The sequence below is a fragment of the Myodes glareolus genome, chromosome 25 (genome assembly GCF_982192425.1).
Source record: "Myodes glareolus chromosome 25, mMyoGla1.1, whole genome shotgun sequence".
NCBI classification, from domain to species: Eukaryota; Metazoa; Chordata; class Mammalia; order Rodentia; family Cricetidae; genus Myodes; species Myodes glareolus.
The window spans coordinates 4,041,486-4,060,280 of NC_142050.1; the positions used below are offsets into that span (position 1 = coordinate 4,041,486).

The 18,795-nt window shown below is 41.1% G+C and overlaps 1 protein-coding gene across 9 annotated transcripts in view; it reads left to right on the forward strand.

Annotated features, from left to right (window-relative positions):
* Ppp1r9a (protein phosphatase 1 regulatory subunit 9A) overlaps positions 1 to 18,795 on the forward strand; it is a 294,415-nt gene that overhangs the window by 254,336 nt on the left and 21,284 nt on the right. For 6 of the 9 annotated variants that reach the window (XM_048436978.3, XM_085684002.2, XM_085684003.2 and 3 more), the window contains 4 exons: positions 8,294 to 8,451; positions 8,963 to 9,206; positions 18,157 to 18,244; positions 18,338 to 18,415. In XM_048436978.3, the coding sequence (XP_048292935.3) occupies positions 8,294 to 8,451; positions 8,963 to 9,206; positions 18,157 to 18,244; positions 18,338 to 18,415 (568 nt within the window). The remainder of the gene's footprint in view (positions 1 to 8,293; positions 8,452 to 8,962; positions 9,207 to 18,156; positions 18,245 to 18,337; positions 18,416 to 18,795) is intronic. The other 3 variants (XM_048436982.3, XM_048436990.3, XM_048436994.3) reach the window with 1 other exon arrangement.

The following is an 18,795-nucleotide window of genomic DNA, read 5'->3' on the forward strand; positions in this document are numbered from 1 at the left end:
CTTCAGATTTTCTAATGCTGCCGATAGCCATGTCTTCCTACAGTTGAACAGTACTTCTCCATTTAGGTAAACAATGTCCATCTAAGGTAACAGGCTTTACTGTCTACTGAATCCTTAGGTACTGAATTCCTCCGTACTTATCAAGGAAGCTATTAAAGTTACCCTTCTCTACCTAGAACTCACTCACAGGCAGCCTATGGTTCTACTCACAGAACTGAGCCCTCAGCAAAGATGTCAGTTGACGGCATGTGCTTTTAGGCTGTGCCGAATCTCTGTTCTATCAAAATAGATAGACTGGGCATAGTGAAAGGATTCTGAAGTATGTACATGAATTTCCCTAGAATCTAAAGCTAAATACTTCATCTTTCATAGTCTCAAATTTTCTGTCTGCCAATTATAAGCTCAGAGCCTCGTCTTAAATCAGCTTTGAACCACACCCAGAAAGCACTGAACTAACAAAAATAACTAAATTGTATTTCCAAGTCCTTTGAAATTGTAGTTGTAGATATGGATGAAAAGAAATTCAGACATGTTGTTTCAGCAATTAGCAAATAAACTATAGTTCTTATAATAGTAAATTTAATCCAGTGAAATGATTAAAAAGTAGAAATAATCTTTTTCAGAAGTGACAAGAAATCAACTACCTAGAAAATTTCATATATATATTTTTTATATTTAAATATAAATAATTTATATAGTTTTTATTTTAATAAAAACTTTTATAATATAAATATAAATTATTTTATTTACTGAAATACTCCAAAAGAAATAAAAGAATTAAGGGTGGAAGTTTCCTGTGAGTATGTCCCTAAACAAAATGGCCAATAGAATCGTAGACTCTTGTACCTCTGAGTATCATGTTTGATCCAACACCCTTCCCCATACAGTGCTTTTTCTTAAGGAGTAGCTAGAAGGCGAGCTGTATAGGGCCTTATGTAGAACTATCATCAGGCAGTCAGGAAAGGTAGTAGGCAGTGTTACCATGCGAAGAACAACAGGGTTTTAGTGGGAGAGGCAGAAGGTCTGGGGAACTTTCGCCAAATTCCCTGGTCTATATCAACACCTGAAACAGCAGAACTAACCAAAATAGCATCAAATTAAGAGTTCTCCAAGTGAAAATGAGTGTGCCCTTTTTCTCTTTTTAAATAAAATTTAACTACACAAATATGGAAACCCATAGGATTACACAAAAAAATGCTTAATACAAAACTTGAGCATTTATAAGTATTAAAGTGCTACCTGACCCATACCTCCTAATCCAGTAGTCTAGGAAGAAGGATGGCATCTCAGTTTTGATATGCCATTGTTGCATACTTTGCCATAAGGAAATGTATCTGTTACTATTCCTAAATATTTTAAGTGAGTGCACATGATATTCTATAGCTCAATTTATTTTTTCTAATCTGTTCAATATCAGCAAGTCAAGATAGCTATGAAGGGTGTATTATGTAGCATTTATTCTTCTAGGCATTTTGAGGTCTGTTAATGCATTTAATCTTCATAATAATGTGGTGATTATATTATGCCATTATCATTCCCATTTTGCTGTTGAGGATCCTCAGGGAGCTCTGAGAGGCTGGGTAAATTGCCCAGTTTTATGGCATGGCAGCTTGTTCTGGATTCGAACCATAGGTCTCTTCTCACACTGACTATCTACACTGGCTCTCTGGGATGCTTAAATCTACCACCTGAATGCAGTATGCACCAGCCCCCAATCCCAAAGGGTCCGTCTTTTATGAACTTGCAGTCACTGTAAATAATATGCAGATACCGTTTAAGTTTCAAAATGCCACCAAGTGTCTCATTATGCCCAGCATTTCAGTTGACAAAAGCAGAAACCAGATAGAACTGGTTTTGATTGGACCCAGGGCATGACTGAGTGAACAGTGGACCCCATTCTTAATGCGGCTCCTTTCCTGCCCTCGCTGCTGCCTGTCTCTGACCTCCAGCAGCATTCCATTTACATCAGAACAGTGAAGAAAACAGAATGAGTCACAGCAGTGTTGTAGGGAACTGGTCTCCATGTTGCAGGTTATATAACATCCTAATTTCATAGTGCGTTATCATGCCAGCTACTAAAATCATAATTAAGTGCATTGAGTTATTTTACAGGATTCACTTTAAAGCGATACTGAAGGTAATCTTGAGTTGCAGGTACACCCGTGTCCAACTCATCAGAGTTCCACCGTTAGGTCCTGCCTGGAGGCTCTAAATGCACCCATCTGTATCTGTTGATCTGTTTAAGACTGCTCTGCATTTGTGTTTCTGCCTGCATTGGAGTCAGTGGTAGGTTGCTTCACAGACTGGAGGATCTGAAGGAAAGAATACATCAGAAAGCAGGAGAGAAAAAAGCAATTTTCCTCTGTTTGTGAACAGCAAAACAAGATACACCAGAAAGAAGAGGAAAAGGGGTGCCTGAGGCCTGGGGCTGAGGAACCCTGTTACCATAGCAATGAGGAGCTCTCTTAGGAAGGAGTGACAACAGGGCCAGGTAATCCTTTCCACATCACATCACATAACTAGAGACTGAGCCAGGTGCTTCTCCCCTGCCACACTGCCACCACCTAAAGTGACAGCTCATTCTTTAGGGAAAGAGTTTTAGTCCTGGGATATATTCAGAGCCAAATAAAATCCCTTAGCGTTTTGTTCTCCCTGGTGTGCTGTGCAGCTGTGACTTTGCAGAGTTACACTGGGGATGTATTTCTTTATGGAACAGAAAGTAAAATAGGAAAAGAGTACTTGTGGCGGCAGAAGAGTGTGCGTGAAGTTCACTTCCAGACTGCAGAAGGAGCATAGGCCCGTCCATCTGAGCTCCATCTAGGCTGTTCCACAGAGCACCCACATGTACAAGTCAGGAGACAAATGGTTAGCTGCCTTTGAGCCTCAGTTTGCATCTATGAGGAGTGAAGATTGACTAGAATCCCAAGAGTCTTTTCGGTTGTAATACTGTGATTCTTAAATCACATAGTGGAAGAAGATACTATATAATGGATAAGAAAGGCAGATACCTGGCTACCCAGCATCTGGTGTCTCCTATTTCCAAGGACCCTTCTTGGCTGTCATTGTCATCTTCTCAGAGACAGTGTTCTTTCTGTGTAAGTGCTATCAGTGTGACAGTTCTCAGCACCAGTCCACTCTAAGGGTTCTTTTAAAAACCTGAGTCATTTTGATTTTCATTTCTCTGATGGCTAAGGATGTTGAACATTTTCTTAAATGTCTTTCAGACATTTGAGATTCTTCTGTTGAGAATTCTCTGTTTAGGTCTGTACTCCATTTTTTTATTGGATTATTTGTTCATTTGATGACCAATTTTGAGTTCTTTGTATATTTTGGAGGTCAGACCTCTGTCCAATGTGGGGTTGGTGAAGATCTTGTCCCAGTCTGTAGGCTGTCGTTTTGCCTTTGCTTTATAGAAGCTTTTCAGTTTCAGGAGGTCCCATTTATTAATCGTTTCTCTCAGTGTCTGTGCTGCTGGAGGTATATTTAGGAAGTGGTGTCCTGTGCCAATGCGTTCAAGTGTACTTGCCACTTTCTCTTCTATGAGGTTCAGTGTTGTTGGCTTTATGTTGAGGTCTTTGATCCATTTGGACTTGAGTTTTGTGCATAGTGATAGATATGAATCTATTTTCATTACTGTACATGTTGATCTCCAGTTATACCAGCACCATTTGTTAAATATGCTCTCTTTTTTTCCATTTTATATTTTTTTGCTCCTTTGTCAAAAGTCAGGTGTTTGTAGGTGTGTGGATTGACATCCAGGTCTTCTATTCGGTTCCATTGCTCCTCCTGTCTGTTTTTATGCCCATACCAGGCTGTTTTCAGTATTGTGGCTCTGTAGTAGAGTTTGAAGTCAGGGATTGTGATGCCTCCAAAAGTTCCTTTATTGTACGGGATTGTTTTGGCTGTCCTGGATTTTTTGCTTTTCCATTCTATCATATACCTGTCAGAATGGCCAAGGTCAAAAACGCTGATGACAACTGGAAAGGATGTGGGGTAAAGGGAACACTCCTGCATTGCTGGTGGGAGTGCAAACTGGTAAAGCCACTTTGTGTAACATGAGGGGCTGCTTGTTGGGGTATCTGTCCCGCCTGGTACCCCACAGCCAGCAAGCCCCAAAGAAAATCACACAGAGATCTCCATAACTTATAAAACTTATTGGCCCATTAGCTCAGGCTACTTATTAGCTCTTGTAGCTCATATAAACCCATTGTTCTTATCTATGTTAGCCACATGGCTCAGTACCTTTCTCAGCTGGGCAGGTTGCATCTTGCTTCTCAGTGATCTGGGCAAGAATGGGAGGAATGGGCTTCCTCCTTCCTAGCATTCTCCTGTTTTCATCGCCCCACCTCTACTTCCTGTCTGGTTGACCTGCCTATACTTACTGCCTGGCCAATCAGTGTTTATTCAAATTAAACAGATTGACAGAATACAGACAATTCTCCCACATCAGCTTTGGATATCAGTATGGAGATTTCTTAGAAAATTAGGAAACAACCTTCCTCAAGACCCAGCAATATCACTTTGGGGTATATATCCAAAGGAGGCTCAATGGTACCACAAGGACATGTGCTTAACTATGCTCATAGCAGCTTTGTTTGTCATAGCCAGAACCTGAAAACAACCTAAAAGCCCCTCAGCCGAAGAATGGATAAGAAAAATGTGGTATATTTATACAGTGGAGTACTACACCGCAGAAAAAAAATAATCTTGAAATTTGAGGGCAAATGGATGGATCTAGAAAACATCATATTGAGTGAGGTAATCCATACACAGAAAGACAAATTTCGTATATACTCAAAAACCAGCCTACAATTCACAATCCCAGATAACCTAGACAACAATGAGGACCCTAAGAGAGAAATACATGGATCTATTGTACATGGGAAGTAGAAAAAGACAAGATCTCCTGAGTAAATGGGGAGCATGGGGATCCTGGGAGAGGGCTGAAAAGGAGGGGAGAAAAAAGGAGGGTAGCAATGGAAAATATACAGCTCAATAAAATCAATAAAAAAATTTAAAAAACCATTTCTCTTTTTAGGATGGAAAATAAATTACTGGTTTGTAATCTGTAATCTCTGCAGTAAAGTGCCATGGATGCTTGTTTTCAGACTCTCAGCGTTGTTTGTTGTAGGCAGTGTGTTGTTGTCCACTCAGGTTGCACAGTTAAAGCTCTGCCTTTGACTTGAGTCAAGTGAATTTTTGCTGGACATAATTGCATGTGTGCTCAATCTGTTTACACCTGATGAGAGAGGGGGATGCTGAAGCAGATGTTCCATATTGCCATTCACAATTGTCTGACAGCTACGCTAGACAGGTTCCATCATAGTAACAGGACTAGTGGTCCCTACTTCCTTCACAGTCTTACACTTGCTAATGAGTCCTCCTCAATTCCTCTTGTTTCATTTGCTCAGTACAAGCAACTAGGGAAGCTTCTGCTGTCCTGCAGGCGGGATGCTGTGCTGTGTTTAAAAGCCAGGAGTCTATTGCCAAAGGAACCATATTTACACACGTGAGATATACATCTTCCTATGATCCTAGGGTACCTTTGTCATCTACTAACCAAAGTTGTTACCAAACTAACCAGTCATGAGACTGTCTATGGCTTATCTGTCTGCAGTTTCAACAAGCCTTTCTTCTTCCACATTCTCTAACAAACATGCAATAGATGCTGGAGAGCTGAATTTCCTAGGCTGGTCCCATCATACATGATTTCGTAACTTAAAACACATCTCCATGGTATTAAAATCTTACACTATTGACTTTTCAACATGAACTAAGTTGGAGTGGAGAGCCTGAGAGTCGGAGCACTGGGGTAACCACAGCAGTTCCCGCTAGCTGTGTAGAGGAGGACAAGCTGCTCCAAGTTTCTGGGCTCAGGAGAGGAGACAGCTGCTTGCTTGTTGTCTCATGGGTCCTACAAGGAACCTACAAGGTAGAGCATGTGACAGTGCTTTGCATTACAGAGCATGCAATCCAACTCCAAGACAGAAAAAAATGGAAGACGTACATAAACTGTGATATTTTTTATTGTGTTATTGCTTTCATCTGTATGGTGTGCTGCATTTTTATTTGTAAACAGAGATTGTAAGGTTGACTTTCTCCCAATTATCACAACTAATGAACTCTTCTTAATGGGAAACTGCAAATATAGATTTTATTTGAGGGAGGAAATTAAAGTGATGAAGGTGACTTTTTTCCCTCCGTTGGCATGTAAAAAGCAAAGAGACTACTAATTAGAAAATATCTAGTTATTCTCTATATTCACCTGAGTGGCCTGGCTTCTCCCGGTGTTCATTCTTCACTCAAGTATAAGGTATCAAAAGTCAGCCCTTCCGTAAATATTGTCAATCAGTAGTGTGTCTCCTGGACAAACTTATATTGAAGTTTGTTTTTTAGAACTATATACAAAGTGCTCAGTTTTATAAGTAAGAGAGAAAGCACCTCAGATGCTTTAATGTTTGTATTTTATGATACTTTACAATAACGCTGTGAAAAGGAGTTGCTCAGAATACTGATTCTCATAGGAAATTCTTTTCAGTTAGTTCAAGTGTATAACAGTTTTCTATAACAGAGTTATTTGCTTATTTTGATAATTTAAATTCAGGGTCACTTAATTAATTTCTTCAAAGTGACTTTGTTTAATGACTGCCATCCTGAAAAGATGAGATGGGATTAATCATCAAAGTCTGTGATTTACAGTAAATGATCACGTATATGTATGTAAAGAGTCACTCCACTTGAAATGAATACTTTTCCTCTCATCAGTACTCACATATACTACTAACACAATAGGTGGTCTCATCAGTACTCACATATACTACTAACACAATAGGTGGTCTCATCAGTACTCATATATACTACTAACTAACACAATAGCTGGTCTCATCAGTACTCATGTATACTACTGACACAATAGGTGGTCTCATCAGTACTCATGTATACTACTAACACAATAATAGGTGGTCTCATCAGTACTCAGGTATACTACTGACACAATAGGTGGTCTCATCAGTACTCATGTATACTACTGACACAATAGGTGGTCTCATCAGTACTCATGTATACTACTGACACAATAGGTGGTCTCTCTTCCCCCGCATGCACTTAACAAGGCTAACCTGTTAAGAACCAGTTAGAGACCACAGGAAAGCTCTTAGTAGCACTTCATTACTCCTTGTCTGCTACTGCTTTCTCATCCTGTACTGGGTTTGAATTTTCTGACAGACTCACCCATGTCAACCTTGGATTCAGAGTGGCTTTGCTACCTGAACCCAGTAAGCACAGAAATGACAGCCTTGCCATACCCAACCGCTGCTACTATTGCTTTCATCTGCTTGTTTGGCTTGATCTCTTCTCTCCCTCCTTCTCTCTTTGTCTTTGTTTTTTTATTTTTAGATTATTCTTTTAATTATGTGTATGTTTTACCTGAATATCTTAATGTGCATCATATGTGTTCCTGATGTCTGGGGTGGTAACCAGAGGGCATCAGACCTCCTGGAACTGAAGTTCCAGATGATTGTGAGGTGTCGTGTGTGCTAGGAACTGAACCAGGCACCTCTGTGAGAGCAACAAGTGCTTCTCACCACTGAGGCATCTCTCCAGCTTCTACTCATGAAGTCCTTAAGATGCAAACATTTCTCTGTGGAAAACTAATATCGTTTGTGGTGAGAGGAGAAAGCATTCAGAGAAAAAATGAGACTGAGTCATCAACAACAGCTTCGAATGTAACCTAGAAACTAATTTCAGAAGATATAACCTTTTTTCTCCCTTCATAGTGCCAGGAGTTACACATTGGGTAGTTCAACTGTTGATCTGTTTATGTAGCCAGGAAATAGATTTACTTATCCTAAATTTGATCACATTAAATACATTTTGTCCTAGTTTTTTTTCCAATATAGTTCAAAGGGGCATGAGTTAGATATTCAGACACTATCAAGAATGAAGTTGTATGGTCTCTTAGTGCATTTTTGTAGTCAAGGTCACCTGTTACCCACACTTGACTTTGGCAACTAGCCTTCATGGAGTTTCTGAGGTCTCCTACAAGTTATCGTCCCCCAACATGTGTGTCCATAAGTAATTGTGAACCTCTGCTTTTTAGTTATGTTGGAGAAAGGCCTTATGTTTTCGGGGTGATAGGTTTTTGGTGTCACCTATGAAACATTAGACAAGCTGGAAAAATTGTCACCTGTCCCCCTGGTCATTGATAACCAGTGATTGGATTTCAGTGTCTGTGTTCTCTGCCTATCATCTCCAACGTCTTCTCTCACAGATTATTTTGCAATATTCTTCCTAGACTTGAATGAAGCAGTCCCAGAGACAGAGCGCCTGGATTCAAAAGCTCTGAAAACTCGGGCCCAGCTCTCTGTGAAGAACAGGCGCCAGAGGCCTACGAGGACACGGCTCTATGACAGTGTCAGCTCAACGGATGGGGAGGACAGCCTGGAACGGAAGGTGAGCACTCCTCCTGCTTGTCAGATAAGTAGTAAACGTGATAGCTGTTTTACTAATAGAGTTTGCTCCCTCTTTGGAAAGAACTACTGTGGTTTATATCTTTGTCTCCTGAATTTATATTCAATTTGCTATATGGTTGTCATTTAATTCTTTTCTCTAGTCATTCAGTATCGTAGCCAAAAGCATATCCATATTACCATATTTCTTGATGGTACCTTTGATATTCAGCTGTTAGTTTTGATCTTGTGGGAAATGATGACCATTCAGTAATCATTTGTACATGCGTAGGTGGCTGTGTTAGCTGCACTGTTTATTGATGAGTAGCCATGAGCTGTGCGTTCTCAGAAATAAGCCAACATCCAACGGTTCCTTTTCCTGAGCAAAGGCCAGTTTGTCTCTAAGAAGGTGTTTCAAGCACCAACTCTCACTGCCATAACTGCTGAGTGACCTCTTAGCCCAACAGCCCTCAGTCTCTCTGACCCCAAACATTACCAAATCGCTTCTGCCCAAGGGTTGGAGAGTTTCTTCTCCAGAATCAGATTCTGGTGTCGCACTCCTCACCCCTGTGGCTAGCCACGGGGCCTTCTCATCGCACCACGTGACTGAGTCTCAAGAAGAATTGCGGCTTCCAGAAAGGGATACTTTGTCCTCTCTCTCGGGAGACACTTCACCCTCATCGCCTTCAAAATCTGATCATGATACAGAAGACGCTTCCTGCCACCGCCAAGCAACCAAGAAAACCTTACATGAAAAAGGTATTTGGATTTCATTTTGCTTTTCCACTTGGCTTTCATCTGACATCAATAACACCTCAATTGTACAGTATAAAACTAGATTTTTCTCATAGCTGTAGATCCTTAAACACTGTTCTCCTTCTATCTCAGGGAAGGAGAGAACTTCCACTTCCATGTATTTTGTTTTATTTGTTTTTAGTTTTGCCTGGCAGTCTGGTATATTTAATCCCTTTAGCTTTCTCCATGTTGACTATTAAGGGAATGTTCTGGAAACTGTCTAAAGGTTGTGTACACTAGAGCCTGGAGTTTTCATGAACACTAACAGCCACATGAGGGAAAATGTGAAGATTAGATGATGTCAGCCATTACCAGATTGATTTTTATTTAAATAAGTTTTCACAGTAATGATGGTGATGCTATCACTGTAGTAATCATTGCAGGGATTAGCATTGCCTTGTGTGCGATAGGATAGCAATGGGAAAGAAATGCGGAGCAGGTATAGAGTTAGTAGACTTGACTTTTACATTTTTATTTTATTGCATGGGTGTTTTACCTGCAGGTCTGTCTGTGTGCCATGTGCATGCATTGCCCTCAAAGGTCAGAAGAGAATTATCAGATATCTGCTATTGGGTGGTTATGATCCATCATGTGGGTGATAGGAATTGAACCCTGGTCCTGTAGAAGAGCAGTCAGTGCTCTTAACCACTGAGCCACCTTTCCGACCCTTATACTTGTCTTTTTAATCATTTATTTTGGTATATAGAAACAGTAAATCTGTGCTTAAATTAAACAGTGCCAAGAAATATAAAACATGAGCTTTGCACCCCCTTTACATATGATGTATTCCTTTAAAGTAACAATGTAGTATTAGTTATGTTATTTTTGTATAAGTAATATAATGTGTACATATATACAGAACAGAAATTATTTTTATATCTGTTTTGGTTTATATACTTACATTTTTGCAAAAATATACTCTAACAAATCACATAACTCTGAAACTTTATTTTACAAATTATATTTTATTGGCACCTATTTATGAATATATATTTAAATAACAATAGGGGTGTGTGTGTGTGTGTGTGTGTGTGTGTGAAATCCTGTATTTGTCTATTAAGAATTATATGTAAAGGTATTCATAGCAGAGACTGGAAAGATGGCTCAATTGATAAAATACTTACAATCCAAGCATGTGGACTCAAGTTTGGATCCCCGGCATCAAGGAAAAAGCTGGGCATGGTGGTTTACATCTATAATCACAGAGTTGGGGGCTAGAGGGGGTCAATGAATACAAGCAGCCTATCTAGCCAAGTCAGCGACCCATACTGTCTCAAAAAGGTGGAAAGGAACTAAAGAAAGATGCCTGATACTGGTTTTTAGCCTCCACATGTGTGCACACACAGACATGCATACACATTCACATAAACACACACAGAGACATGCATATACACTCACATAAACACAACACACAGGCATGCATACATACATAAACACACACACAGACATGCATACACACTCACATAAACACACACAGACATGCATACATACTCACATAAACACACACAGACATGCATACACACTCACATAAGTACACACACACAGACATACATACACACATAAGCACACACACAGACATGCATGCACACTCACATAAGTACACACACAGACATACACATGTACTATCATAACACACACAGACATATACATATACTCTTATAACACACACACATAAGGAAAGAAATTAATCATGCAGCCCTGTTGTGTAATAACAAAGATGGTAAAACGGATAAATGATAGCTGTGAATTTATGTAATGAATCCATACAGCAGGAGATCAGTAAACTAAACTATAACTAAAGTTATATTTATAACTGCAGATCTCCAGGAGAAGACATCAACAGGGCCAAACAGATCACAAGAGTTATCCAATTATGTTTGTAAGAAGCAAAGTTGGTAGATTCTTTAGAAGTGTAGACAAAATTTGTCTTTACAAATGGGAAGGATGAAGTCTGAACCCTGGAAGGAGGGGTCAGGAGGTGTCAGTAGAAAGAGTGTGAGGGACCTCGGTTCTACACACCACAGCAGAGGGAGGGGCAACAAGGACCTCGGTTCTACACACTGCAGCAGAGAGAGGGACAGCCACAGGCTCTTTTGTTCATTTTTACTGATATTCTCTGCCCGCACCATAAGTACTCTGGATTTTAGCTGTCAAAGAAACCCCCAGAATACAAAGTTAATGGGTGGTCTTTTAATGTTCAAATAACTTCAAAGAACTGATTCTTTTTAAAAAGTAAAAGGTGACTCTCGGTTCCATGAAAAAAAGATTTACATTGGTTTATAGGTTATGAAAAGTAGAGCAACTTCACTGATGATCAGAGAGGTGACCCTTTAAATTAATTGCCAAAGTTGCCAGATCTCAGACTAACTGGAAAGAATCTGACAGAAGGCACCAGACTTGCTCACTGAAGGTACAACTGCGTATGCGCCTTCAAAGGTCCTCATGCATTGTTGTCTGCCAGATCATAAAATACAAGCTTCCTCCAGATGCTTGTGAACGCAGAAACCCAGCTGACCCGTGGTGCTTTGTGACTTGTGGTCAGAACTGGCGTTCTCCTGCTGTCCTTGCTGGGGCTGTCAGTTATCTGCCAAAGAGACAGCCTTCAGAAACAGCCCGGGAGGCAAGCATTGAGTATTGAGTGTAGGACTCTAGTGGAGGCAGGAGAATTCTGTCAGACCCACCAAACAATCAAACATGGCAGTCAGGTTGGTGAACAGCTTAACTGTGAAGTTGGCTTACGCTGAAAAGAATTTTCACTAATTAAAGCATGGTTATGATAGTGCCTTTATAGAGATAGACTTGCAGTTAGCACTCCCCCATCTCCTAAACGTGCAGACTGTTGTTGGGAGAAGACCAAGGCAGAAACTCTTTCTCTGGAGTCCCGTTGTGTGAGTCTATGTTGTTGTTCAGCTTGTTCTGTTTGGTATTTGAAGTGCTGGAGATTGAACTCAGAGCTTTGCACAGGCTAGCCGGGCATCCTACTGCTGAGCTGCGTCCTCTCCCCACAACTTGCTATCCAAAGGCATGATGATCAGACAGTGGATCTCTGACTTGTGAAAACTTACAGGGACTTTTAAAAGCTCAGTTTTATCTGCATTCATGCTGTCCTTTTCTTCTGATTGATGGCTGTTTTGAAGTTGGCAGAAGGGTAATTTACAGATGGGAAGGATGCCGGCTCCTAAGCATCAATGGGGAGTGGACTGAGAGCCTCTCCGTTTCCACAAAGCTGCCTTGTTTGCATCTGTGTTTCCTTTGGAATTAACCAGGACCAAAGAACAAGACAGGTCCTTTCTTGGTCCAGAGACCAAGATCTCGGGGTTTCCCTTCTTCTGTTCTCCTGGGCTGGCCATACTTCTGGGTAACTGAACAAAGCAGTTCATTGGACATTTTTCAAGTGCCAGCCTTGTAAATGGACAAGTATGGCTGTTGTAACATGCTGTCTCAGTCATGGTTTCTAGTGCTATAATACAAATACCATGACCAAAAGCAACGTGAGGGGAAAGGGGTTAATTTCATCTTCTATTTTCAGTTAACAGTGTCTTGTTCAGTGAAGTCAAGGCAAGAGATAGGAGCACAAATCTTAGGCAGGAACAATGTAGCTGCTGTGTGGAGTGCTGCTTGCTTACTGACTTGCTCTCAGTATTACCTTCCAGGCTCCTATAGATCAACCCACTGAGCTTTTAACATTCAGTGGCTTTTCTAGTCCAAAATTTCCAAGTCCTTCCACAATACTTACCAAAACAACATGGTCTGGTCTGACCCAGACCCCACAAACCTGTTACCAAATATAGTCAGGTTGATAATGAGATTCACCTCACATACTAACTGAAAAGTGATGCTGGAACTTCATCCTTTCCTTTTTGTGTTAAAGTTTATAGTCTAGAGTTTCCTCTGCCTTCATGCTCATTCACATTTATTCCTGTGTCCATTGCACACTTGCTGAGAACCTAATGTGTATCCAGGTGTGTCTCCAGTGACTGTCGGTATTGCTCCACTTCCTTCAGGGAGCTGCATACCAAAGTCCGTGTCTTTCTTCCTCTCCCTGTGTGTGTTTCTCATGTCCATGTTCATTCTGTCTGTGCCCCCCAGACAGAATGTTTGGTGGTAGACTTGCCCTCTCTGGGACCCCTGGCCACGCCACAGTCAACATGTCGGAAAGTACTTTGCTTCCTTGGCATTGTACTCTCAAGTTCTCCACACCTTGAAGGATGCCAGAGACATCTCATGCACTGCCTGTCAGTGCTCTGAAGAACTAGGGTTCTGGTCGTCAGTTCTATGTCCCCAGTTCCAGCAATATACGCACATCTAATCAGCACAGGGTGCTGGTTCATGCTGCTAAGATCTTTGAAAACATGCTGTACCAAAACAGTAATTTTCTAGCTTATTTTGGAGGGATCGGCTGACACAATAACCACCAGTCTTCATTCATTCCATTTTCTCCTAGGTGGTGGATTCGTAAATCACAAAGTTACTCAGTGAGCATAAAATTAGAATCAAATTAACTGGCTGTGTACACAGGATGTGCCATTCATGTGCTGATGGCCTGCCCCTTACACTAAATCGTTCTCAGATCCTCAGGGTTCTCCCACCCAGCTCCGATAAACAGACCTAAGCACCATTCAAACAGTAAGGAAATCCCATGCTCCTTTTGATCATACTGCTGCAGCGGGCCCAACAAATGTTAACAAAATGGAATCCTCCTTCATTGAAACAGAACTCCAGAGAATAGGCTCTGTAATGCCTTGCATTCCTTGCTGTATGAGACACAGATTCTTTCCTCTCAACTGGACGTGAAAATTCTGGTATGGCTAATCTCTGGCACCCTCAGTGTGTGGTTCTTAGCACTCATTGACTTTTCAGTGAGGGAGCTTACTCAAAAGGGCTTTGTGATTCTCCCAGGTACAAATTTGACCTCATGTTTATATTCTTGGCTAACACTGTACCCAACATAAATCTCACCTCCTTAATTTGGCCTTGGGCCAGCTACCCCGTTCCGCAGTGATTTTCCCAGTTGCTTCTGAGTTCACTCCTTTGTGTACAATGACTGACTTGGTAGTTAGTGTGAACCATCATTTTCTCTCCTAGCTTACTCTCCTTTTTCTTCTTGGTTCTTCAGAAAGAGTGTGACAAATCAGCAATATTTGGACATCACTAGACAAATTACTAAGTTTGCCTCTCCAGAGAAGTAAAACAGTCATCTGGACGGGGTTCACCAGCCAAACCCAACTGCCGCCTGTTTGGAAGGGAAGTCTTCCTAGAATGTGGCCATACTTTTTCTGCCACGTAAGCATCCCTTCAAGCTATCTTGGCAGAGCAGGGTGATTGAATGAGAAACCGAACCTCTTCCCAACATAAACTATTTACTCTTTCGCCCATAGGGATGGGGGAATTTTCCTGATGGCTGGCCTACAAGTGTGCTTCATCCTGCTCAGCCACTGTGTCGTGAGCTCTAGATATGGCTATGTCACTGTTTGCCATCTGCCTGGCTTTTTAAGAAGTCTTATATCGTCACTTTCTGTCTATCGAGTTAGTTATAAAGATGGCTAATCTGTCACTGTGTTTTATTGAAGCCCTAACGATAGCCTAGTTTTCTAAATGTATTGGTGTCTCCATTTGCATGCCATCATTTTCCCTCGTCAGTATAAATGGAGACAGAGGGATCCCATAACCACCGCCTTGGTGGTTTACCTGTAACTGAATGGCAGTTAGGTTAGCAGAAGCCAGGGCAGTATCTCTCCAGGGATTGTAGAACAGGAGTCTGTGGCCATATACGCGCATGAAAATGCTTCCTTTCTCCCCTGTAGGAGCAGCTTTATACTGAGGGATTTTCTCTAGCTTGCATAGCAGAGAGGCTTTGTCCAGTCAAGGTTATTGAACAAATTCAGGACTCACTATCAATTTTCTACTCAACTTCTAGAAGTCAGTATTCTAAGTTTCTGTTTTGACCATTGGCACACTGCCTGACATAGAGCTCTTTCAGGAACTTTCCAGCTTGGCAAAGCCTTCACACAGTTCCCTTCTCCTTCACATACTGCAGTAGGCCTCTGCGTGTGTGCATAAATGCCATGTTGCTGCTGAGAGTGGAGAAGATGCTCTGCTTGGTCAGCACAGAAAGTGCAACTGCAGGCACCTCCCGGGCTTTACAGAAGATGGCAAGGAAGACGATAGAGTGCCCTGTGAGCAGACAGGTCCAGGAGTCCAGAGCAGTGGCCAGCTCCGGGACTGAACATGTTGATTCTCCAGGATAGCCAGACTGGGTGTAAAAGCCAATAGGTGTTGTTTTCTATGGCTCCATAATTTAAGTATCTTAGATACCTCACCCTTGTGCTAGGGAACCACAGACTATTCTCAGAAGAGAATAAATAGAAAAGGACAGGGAGCGTGCAGGAACTGAGTAAGGAGACTCTCAGGAGAATGCTTGTGAAGAGAGTGGCAGTGCAGGGTAGACTCACACAACAGCCATGAAACTTCTGTGGTTAGATCATACTGAGAAGAAAGTGAGCCAAAGCTGATCACAGGCTTGGGACTTCAGAACACATGCTTTATCACTAACAGAAAATGAGAAATCAGGAACACTGTATGGAAAATATGATTAATTTCTTTTTAAATAGAGGAAGTCTAGAATCCAGAAAAGAAACCAGGTCAGGAAGTGGATCTGAAAAATCCCATCATAAAAGAAGGGACAGTCAAGTGTCTGATTGAGCAGATTGATATCATCCAGGATGGACTATGGGATTTAGAGATCAGAAGACCATGTGTTTATTTGGGAAGCAAGAGCCAAGTTGCTGAAGCTTAAAATTGAAGTGCTTGGTCTGGGTGCCTGAGCTTGATGTGTCACAAGAGTCATATGGGGGCAGTTTCTAAAACACACAAAATAAATAAATATAGAAAAACACAATATGTGCCTTTCTTCAGCACATACTAACCCCACGTTAGGTTTTTTGCAGACCTAAAGTTCTAACATACATTAAAAATTAATTTAAATGATTTAAATGGCAAGGGGCACTATTCTTTAATCCTGTCTCTTCATTTCAGTGTTGCCTGAAACGTGCTTTGGCAAATGTGTGAGATGATGGTGTGAGGTTGCCTAGCAGCAAGCTTTGCAATAGACAGAACCAAGCTTTCAGTGCTAAGATGTCCAAATGACTACAACACCAGCAGGTTACAGAGAGTCTCGATGACCATTGTCTCAGCGTTCATCTCACCACTCATTAAAGCACCTTCTAGCTGCCACTAATTCAGAAAATAATTAAGGAGGCTCCTTTTAGCTTTGTACTGTCCTGGCCCTTAAGAGTTCTTTAGGATTGCTACGGAAGAATTCATCTCATTTGTTTCTTTGGCTTCTATTTAGAAAATTGAAACCTGATTTTTTTTTAAAGTATCCATTAGCAAAATCACCTTACAAGGTACCCATTTTTTAGAAATGGATTTGAGTCCCATCTATGACTATTTAATTCTGTTAGTGAGAGAATAATGATGCAAATATTCATAATAAACATTTGAAGCAAGAAGTGAATTTTTGACATAGGCAGATATCTGACTCTTGTATTTCATCATGTACATTTTAAAGAATTATTGTAATCTGCTGAGAACCATTAACTAACAATACAAAAAGCTCATAGCTAGGAATGTGTGGAGTGTCTGTCCTTGCACTGTGCTACCGTAGGAGCTTTGGAGCCTCACTGAGAACGGGTCAGTATACTGGTATCTGTTCACAAATTTGTCCTGAGGTAAACAAAAATCATAAACAAAATTAACCTTTAAGGTTAATTGAACACTGTCTTGGGATGCCCATTTTCTATTCATTCCATGCAAGAATCTCTAGACCTTTCATTTTTTAAAAAAAAAAAAAAAATTAAGCTAGAAGCAGACACTAACAATTAACAAGGAAGTTTTGCACAAACACTATCTGTCAATCATCCCGGGTGACTGAAGATGCTGAAACGTGGCACCCATCACTTTTTGCTTCAGTTTCATCTGCCTTATCAAAGGTGGAGTACATACCACTGGTAGAACCTGGCGCTGCAGTCACACTGAATCCCATTCTCAAAGCCTTTCTTCTGATGGGCATCATTTCTAGTATCCTATTCCTCATGGTTGCTATACTGCAGAATAGTGCCAGCATCATTCATGGAGGGGCAACTTGGTCAGCTCCAAGTCCTTGGAAGATTTGGGCATCTTCTGTCTCATGGTAGGCCAAACACTTGTGCTCCAGCTAGCTCTTAAAAAGAACCTTTCAAAGATCTATTTGGCTTTTGCTTAAAAAGGTTTCCCCAGGTTCTTCCTCACCCTGTCCCAGAACTGGCCCTGGGCCACTAGTATGGGAGATCTCAGGAGGTAATTTAAGGGGAAAAAAGACATGCATTGGTGTTTTGCCATGGGTGTTGAGTCCCCTGGGTCTGGATACTTGAACCCAGGTGAGCCAGTGCTCTTAACGGCTGAGCCGTCTTTCCACCCACCAAAAGGGAAAGTTTTATTCTTAGTTGCTATCTACAGCTCCCAAACTTTAAGAGGTGGTATTTTCTACTGGGATTTGAGATTCAGATAGGCTTCTTCAGAATTCAGGAAAACCCCAAACCAAGAAAGCTGTGGAAGAAAGAAACAGGCCCTGGGTGCCTAGAGGTGGAGCCAGGGGCAGACAGACACCAGCACACCTGCTGGGAAATGAAAGTGTTTATTGAGCCCACTTCCCTCTTCCCTGTCTCTACAGTAGGACTTTCCTGCTCTGCTGACTTTCAGCCATCATGGCCGAGTTTCTGTGTCCTCTAGACAGGACAGACACTATGTTCTTATACATAATCAGTATAACCCTTAGCTTCAGGCAAAACCCTTAGCTTCAAAGATACACTGACTTTTGATTCATGGCTTAAAATATAATGCTAATTTATCTTTTTCCTATGTGTCTATGTCCTAGATGGTGCCAATTGTCCTAAATCACTAAGAGCATCCAGTTCATTCATGGTACAAGGAGGAAAAATTAAGCAGAAGTTTGTGGATCTGGGGTAAGCTCCTCCTTCTGAGAAAGTAGTTTTCCATGAGGAAAGATTAAAAGGGGGTGTTACTTTTCTCTTCATGACTGTATCCTGTAATTGTAGGGCACCTTTGCGATGGAATCCCAACAAGGGGAAGAAATGCAAAGAAAAAGAAGCCAGTAGGTTTTCTGCAGGTAGCAGGTACGGGTGGGCGATTAAGAATGCACATTTCTTTCTTAAGCTAATTCTGCCCCTCTTGCTATTAACCAAGACCAGTGGTCAGTGTTTCTAAACACACATGATGAACCCAGAGTTGTGATCCAAAAAAAAAATAATTGAGCCATTATTTTATGCTATTTTTAGTTATAGCTTTGGATAAATCTATTGGTCACTAACTGCCAAATTACAGTCATATTAACAATTCCATTAAATAATTATTTAAATGCATCTGTGTGATATTTTAGACATATTTCAGGTTTCTTTATTGTTATACTGGGTTTGGTTGGTTGTTGGTTTTTGTTTTGTTCTGTTGGCCTGGCTAGTCACAATATTAATGCCTTCCCTCTCCCCACATCCTCATG